The 7,386-nt window shown below is 42.4% G+C and overlaps 1 protein-coding gene and 1 non-coding gene across 3 annotated transcripts; both read left to right on the forward strand.

Annotated features, from left to right (window-relative positions):
* The first annotated feature begins 1 nt into the window (after position 1).
* LOC124002608 (cell division control protein 6 homolog) lies at positions 2 to 7,250 on the forward strand. Of its 2 annotated transcripts, XM_046310157.1 has the most exons (10): positions 2 to 2,181; positions 2,375 to 2,495; positions 2,777 to 3,076; positions 3,525 to 3,788; positions 3,983 to 4,182; positions 4,443 to 4,597; positions 4,804 to 4,910; positions 5,163 to 5,403; positions 5,799 to 6,021; positions 6,756 to 7,250. In XM_046310157.1, exons 3-10 carry the CDS (start codon positions 2,818 to 2,820, stop codon positions 6,993 to 6,995), a joined length of 1,689 nt encoding a protein of 562 aa, XP_046166113.1. In that variant the 5' UTR covers positions 2 to 2,181; positions 2,375 to 2,495; positions 2,777 to 2,817; the 3' UTR covers positions 6,996 to 7,250. The 2 variants fall into 2 exon arrangements, with proteins under 2 accessions (XP_046166113.1, XP_046166114.1); XM_046310158.1 differs by lacking the exon at positions 2,375 to 2,495.
* LOC124004451 lies at positions 5,466 to 5,536 on the forward strand. The gene has a single exon (XR_006833435.1). It is a non-coding gene; the product is annotated as a small nucleolar RNA SNORD58 (small nucleolar RNA).
* Positions 7,251 to 7,386: the final 136 nt, after the last annotated feature.

The following is a 7,386-nucleotide window of genomic DNA, read 5'->3' on the forward strand; positions in this document are numbered from 1 at the left end:
TGTGTGTGTGTGTGTGTGTGTGTGTGTGTGTGTGTGTGTGTGTGTGTGTGTGTGTAATAAAATTATCTCCCTTCTTGATGTGCCAATAGTTGGGTGGAGTAGAATGAGGGGCCTCTCACACTTAGAAAAGCTGTTGTTTGGATCACACAGAAATGGCTTAGTTTTTAGGTATCTTGTTTTTCATTACTTTGAGTAATGAAATGGGAACAGGAGAAATGACTTGAATGCTTGTCATGTTATGAGAGGTTGAGTCTTGCTGACAGTGGGTAACAGTCTTTACATTGTGTGAGGGGCATTCCCAATTAGATATTTTTAATTCTTCCTCATGGCATTGCTCTGTGGCAGCATTAACTGCTTAACCGTGGTTTATGATTGCCATGTTTTTACACTAGAGAACAGAAAGTGCTGCTCTGATTGGTTGCATTCTAGGTTTATCTGAAACAAAAACACTATGAAATGCTTCAGGGATCTGCCGTTCTTCTTTAATGGGCATTAGCTGCCAAAGCTCTTTTACTTTATTGATCAAGGAAGGTGTTTGAGAGTACTGTATGAAATTCTATTTTCACTTTATTCAATGCTGTCCCTGTTTCTTGCCACAAGGGGGTGATCATGGTTAAATTATTACCCTCATTCCTTTCTTTGGACCAAGGGTAGCTTTGTAGGGCTGTTAATCATTCAACCCCATCTTTCAGGAGTTCCTTCAAGGAACAAAACAAATGTAATCTCTTTTTTAAAAACTAAAATATTTGATTTTACTGCTGGTGGCCCTTTTGGAATAGACCGTATCATGGCCAGAGGGAAACAATAGTGCTTGAGTTTTTAATGCATTCCTATGTAAGGAACGGTTTTGTATGTATTCTCACTTCTCGTTGGTAGCATCTAACCAAAAAGGAAACACCTAAGTGCCAGAGGAATGTGTAGGGCGAAGTTGCTGATTTGGGGTCTGTTTTCTATATTCCCTACTAATGCTTAAGGTTAGGATTGGGGAAGGGAATCTTATCCTATATCTGTACCTAGGGGAAACATCACCTGGAGCACCAGGGAACTATTTAGGCAGAGTAGGCCCCATAAATGTCATCATGGTGGATTTATATAATTTTTATGACTTATGAGCTCCTAAATGTGTGCTACCTATACTGTCATTACATTGTTATTTCTTTTACGATTCCACTACAGTGAAAGAAAGCTTCATGAGAATAGATTCCTTTTCTCTTCTCCATTCCTTTTATGTAGTCCTCAGGCTGGTTGTTGCCTTACATATCTGTCATACTTATTGGTACCAGTGCATTTGTAAAAAAATATATATATATCATTTTTAATTATACTCACTTTTTATATTAAAAATGCAACCATTATATTAAAAATGCAACCATTAATGTATATTTACATAAAGTATGAGGAATATGGAAATTGTAGTTATCAATATTTTAATGTTTGTAAAAAAAAGCTTATAATATAGGGAGTAAATTGATTAAAAGGTTTATCAACAGGCCAGTTGTGGGAGTTGTCTGACAGCCAGAGAGACTGGTCTCTTTACAGCACTTCTCTATATGCCTGACTGTGTGTGTAACTTATGTAATTGATGGATATGTTCTGTCTCACACAGGTGAGTCATTGACTGTTATTCTCATGTTCTCACCCTGTTCATGCCTACCATGGTCATTTCACTTGTTAATCAACCATGTTTTATCATTTTGAAATAAATATATGATTTTGGGGGGGGAAAGGGGTACATGATTGTCCATTGTATTTGACTCTTTGTCACCATGTCAATCATATTTTAAGCTTCTTGCAAATGCAATTTACAGTAAATTAATTTGGAAGTTAATGATTGATATAGCTGACACAGAAACATAAAGAACTCAAATTAGTTGGTTGTACAGTTACACACATTACATGTTTACCAGAGTACATATGCATAAATTATAGTAATCTCAAACTGCAATCAAGTTACTAACAACACTAGAGAATATTGCGTCAAATGTTACACCAGACAAGCCTGGGAAATAACAAAATGACACAAGACTGACAAATCAGACCTTAGCGGCGGGAGGTCCAGCTGACTGGCGGAGGAGTTTTGGAGACATTTGGCGCAAGTTTTGTTTCTTAGACTAGAGCGCGCCCGAGACACCACACGAAATCCATCAAGACGAATACTTCTTAATCAGGAACTAAAATAAGGTGTCACTACTGTCAATGCATGTGTAGCATTACGTTTGATTTGACGAGATATTGTTGAATGTTTTTTTTTTTTGGGGGGGGGGGGGTCAATCCGTAAAGTTGAACTAGTTAGTCAGATATAAAACAGTTTGTCGAATACACCAATAAATATATGTCATGTTTTCTTTGATTGTGGTATTTTACACCATTTCAGTGTTTAATAACAGTTGGCGCCACACATGAGGACACGTATTGTTGTCGCCATTGAGTCTGCAGATACAGTAGTTACTGAGAATTCACACCATTGTGATTGATGGCCCTTGTCTTTTGTAATGGTGATTATTTTTTAATATATTTTTTTTACAACCGTGCAAAGATAAAGAGTCATGCTTAACAGTAATGACATTAACTGTGTGGAAAATACTGAAACTAATTTGATCAGGGGAGACCTGATAGCTAGGATGGATGGTAATCATTTGCTATTATGTGGTTTCGTACCTCTAAAGAAATCTACTCATTTCAAATCACTCTTGATCATAAGATAATTGCTTTTTCTTGCAGTCTATCTATTCATGGGTGTTGTCACAATGGCTGACCTTATCTCTTCCCCCTTTAGTCTTTTGAAACACATCTGCACGCTAAGTGCTCACAGCGAAGATGCCCAGCACACGTTCCCAGGCTCAGCCCATCCTCCAGTTCCCCAGATGCAAGTCCTCCAGGGTTGACTTAAAAAGCACCAAGAGCACATCCCAGACAGAGACCCAGTCACTCTGCTCCGTGGAGTCTCCTAAACCGCAGCCCCTTCCAGAGAAGATCCAGCTAATGCCCCGCTCACGCAGGCCCGTGGCACTCAAAGGCATAACTCTGTGCCCAAGGCGGACTCCAAGAAAACCCCTCAGCCCTCGCAAACGCACAGGTATGGGATTGTGTTATTATACACAACTTTGAAATTGTTTCACTGTCTAAAACTTTAGGTAATTTGTGATTTATTCATTTTTTACATATTCTGTGCAACATTTAAGATGATAAACCACTTGAGGTAATTTGTGATTTTGACATATTCTGTGCAACATTTAAGCTGATAAACCACTTTAGGGAATTTGTGATCTTTACATATTCTGTGCAACATTTTAAACTGCTAAACCACTTTAGGTAATTTGTGATTTTTACATATTCTGTGCAACATTTAAGCTGATAAACCACTTTAGGTCATTTGTGATTTTTACATATTCTGTGCAACATTTAAGCAGGTAAACCACCATGCTCGAAACCTTTTTTAAACTCTTGATGCAAACGTGACATGCTATCCGAAAGACAGACATCTTGTTTCTAACCTAACCATGCGTTTTCTGTGTGTTTCTCAGGAGATGAAAATGGCTGTAACCTCAGTGCCAACCTACTGGGCTCTCCTCCCAAACAGCCCTGTCTTAACCTGGCCTCCCCCCGCAAGCTGGGCTTTGATGAGAACTCCCCCGTTCTATCCCAGAGGAGTCTACTGACCCCCCTGTCACCAAAACGGCAGCACCTCTCCCACCCCAGGGCCTCCCCCAGCAGATTCCATGAGATCCCCAGTGGGAGCCCATCATGTTCCCGATCAGAGGGCACGGTGGTCGGCCTCTTTGCTGAAAGTAAGACATGTCTTTCTCACGCTCTCTTCCTTTTTTCCTCCCTCACGTTCTCTTCCTCGTAGCTTTTTCTCAAGTGCAAATGAAAAGGGTTAAACTCCAAAGAGAAATGTGTGCCTTTATTTGATTTGTTCATTATTCTAATGTTCACTTCATATAGACTTAAGGCAAACTATGAACCCCTTCTCCCTCTCCAGAGTCTAAGTTCCATAGTGTGAAGCAGGCCCTCCACACGGCTGTCCCAGAGCGCCTGCTATCCCGGGAGGCTGAGAGGTCCACAATCCGCTCCTTCCTGGAGGACAAGACCCTAAAGGCCAGTCCAGCCAGCCTCTACATCTCTGGAGCCCCCGGCACTGGCAAGACTGCTTGCCTCAACTGTGTGTTGCAGGAGATGACGGTTAGCATCACTGTTTGCATTAGTCTCCGCTTTGTTAATGATGGGTTAATTGTTAGCATTAGCCTAGCATTGGATCTGTTGCCTTGACAGGATTCAAACACTCATTAGCCTAGTGTTGGCTCTTGAGTGGATCCCAATACCTATACCATAAGGTGCAGAATCACTTAATTCCAGCCCTTGTGTACAGCCCTAAACCCTGTGTAAATTTAACCCCATTGATTTCTGTTACGTGAATTTAACTATTTCCTCTCTTGATCCAGGATGAACTGAAGGAGATTCAGACAGTGGTGATCAACTGTATGGCTCTGCGTAGCTCCCACGCCATCTTCCCCCTGCTGGCAGAGAAACTGGGGGCCTCTGGGGGCCACACTGACACCAAGTTGCAGAAACTGCTGACCAGCACGGGGCCTACTGTGTAAGTATCTAGCTACTGTGCCAAACCATAACCCTGAACTATAACTTAAATCCATGACACTTTCGCAAAGCAAAAAGTAGAGTTTTTCTTTATCCAACAACTCTGAATTTACACCGTTAAAAAACCCACAAATATTTGAGAAAGGAATTGCATTTTGCCGACCGATAAGTTTGGTCTATTAACCTTATTTCTCCTTCTCTCCCCAGTCTTCTTGTCCTGGATGAAATGGACCAGTTGGACAGCAAGGCCCAAGATGTTCTCTACACCATCTTTGAGTGGCCGTACCTGCCCAAGTCCCGTCTCTGTCTCATTGGTAAGAACCCCCTAATATACAGTGTTAAACAATATACACTGTCTCTGGTATACACATTTTATTGGACGTTACCATTTCTAGTTAATATCTAAGGATTCATCTGAATATTTCACCCTAAAACTTCATATACACATCTGCCCGTCTCCTATATTTACATTCCATCCATTCAACTCTCAGCCATTTCCTCATACGGGCTGTCGTTAGGTCTTCCTGTATGCAGGCAGGTGTAATGACGGTGTCGTCCCATTCTAGGTATCGCCAACGCTCTGGACCTGACGGACAGGATCCTCCCCCGGCTGCAGGCCCTGCCTCGCTGTCGCCCCCAGCTGTTACACTTCCCTCCCTACAGCCGCCAGGAGCTCGCCGCCATCGTACAGGACAGACTCAGACATGTGTCCGGAGAGGGGTTACTAGACGCATCGGCCGTGCAGTTTTGTGCCAGGAAGGTGTCTGCTGTATCGGGAGATGCACGCAAAGTTCTGGATATCTGCCGGTAAGGGAATGAATTGACGAAATATCTTAAATACACTGTATTAATAATAAATAACATGTTGGTTGCAATGATGACTTCTTGGGACACCTTTGGATTGCCCATGAAAAGAAATGTAAGATCAAATATGAGCAACCAAAAATGTGCGTTTTACTACGGCTAGTTATAAGTGGTCTCGGAGAGTTGGTATGGGAAGGGAAAAGGGGGATACCTAGTCAGTTGTACGATTTGAATGCATTCAACTGAAATGTCTTCCGCATTCAACCCAAACCTCTGAATCAGGAGCGCTGCCTTAATCGACATCCATGTCTTCGGCGCCCGGGGAACAGTGGGGTAACTGGTTGAAGTTTTGGTTCGAGAACAGAAAGTGTCATGAAGCCGGTTCCTCTGTGTTACAGGAGAGCTGTAGAGCTTGTGGAATCTGACAACAGAAAGGCAGCAGCAGAAACGACAGCGTCTCGTGTGAGCGTGCCCCAGGTGGCCAGGGTGCTGTCGGAGGTGTACGGGGACCGCATGTCCTCGTCAGAGGGAGAGAGCTTCCCCATCCAGCAGAAACTCCTGGTCTGCTGTCTGCTACTGATTACTCGCAACGGCAAGAACAAGGAGATCACACTGGGCAAGGTGAGAGATGGGCACTGCATTGGTGCGAACTCAGTACTACAACACAAGTTTGTAAATTGAGAGCAAATATTTTGTTTTTTGCTGTTAATCATTTTCTAATACACCTTAATATACACCAAGTGTACAAAAGATTAAGAACGCCTGCTCTTTCCATGACAGACTGTCCAGGTGAAAGCTATGATTCCTTATTGATGTCACTTGCTAAATCCACTTCAATTAGTGTAGGAGACAGGTTAAAGAATCTATTTTTTTGCCTTACACAATCCATGACTCAATTGTCTGTTTGTCATTGAGGGGGAATAGGCAAGACAAAATATTGAAGTGCCTTTAAACAGGGTATGGTAGTAGGTGCCAGTTGCACCAGTTTGTGTCAAGAACTGCAACGCTGCTGGGTTTTTCACGCTCAGCCGTTTCCTGTGTGTGTCAAGAATGGTCCCACCACCCAAAGGAGTAGAACGCATTGGAGTCAACATCTCTGTGTAAAGCTTTCGACACCTTGTAGAGTCCCTGCCCCGAAGAATTGAGGGGGGAAATGGGGTGCAATGTTAGGAAGGTGTTCCTAATGTTTTGTACACTCAGTGTCGATGCATCATACAAGTCTAGGTAGCTAGTAAGAATTAAACATAGACGACAGTTACAGACGTTTTCTCTTGCACTGACCTGGTTACCACTGAAGGTCATTGGGTTGCTGAAGCTTAGTACCTATTATCTGACTCTTCTTCTCTATCCCTCAGCTCCATGAGGTGTACAGCCGTCTGTGTGCCAAGAGACAGGTGGGCCAGGGCGAGTGCATGGGCCAGGGCGAGTGCATCTCCCTCTGCAGTCTGCTGGAGAGCCGGGGCATCTTTGCCCTGAAAAAAGCCAAGGAGGCTCGCCTCACCAAGGTTTCTCTGAAGATTGAGGAGAGGGATGTGGAGAATGCTCTGAAGGATCGCACCCTGCTGGGCAGTATCCTGACTGCTGGCCTACCATGACCTTTCACCTTTATTTGTGCCTTATTTAGTTTGTTTTGGGATTCCTTTTTTTTCTGGTGGGGTGATTCATATCCAACTATGACCTCCCTTTTCAGAACAATGGGAAATGCAGCAATTTGTTAGATTTTTATTGACAGATGAACATGGACTGAAAACATTTCAAATGGTCAAACTGACCGGCTGCTTTTAACTTGAGTTTAAATGCTTATTTATTTTGGGGGGGTGAAAACCTTATGTACATTTATGTTGTAATAAATTAATGTACAAACTTTAAAAAATCATTGTTGCTCTTATTTTAATTCAGCAAGAGGCCTACTATTTTTTGTTAATCATGGTGAATCAAAAAAAGAAACTCAAATAAAAACAATGTTTTTGTAAACTGTCGGCACAC

Source organism: Oncorhynchus gorbuscha, linkage group LG18 (assembly GCF_021184085.1).
Source record: "Oncorhynchus gorbuscha isolate QuinsamMale2020 ecotype Even-year linkage group LG18, OgorEven_v1.0, whole genome shotgun sequence".
In the NCBI taxonomy this organism is placed as follows: domain Eukaryota; kingdom Metazoa; phylum Chordata; class Actinopteri; order Salmoniformes; family Salmonidae; genus Oncorhynchus; species Oncorhynchus gorbuscha.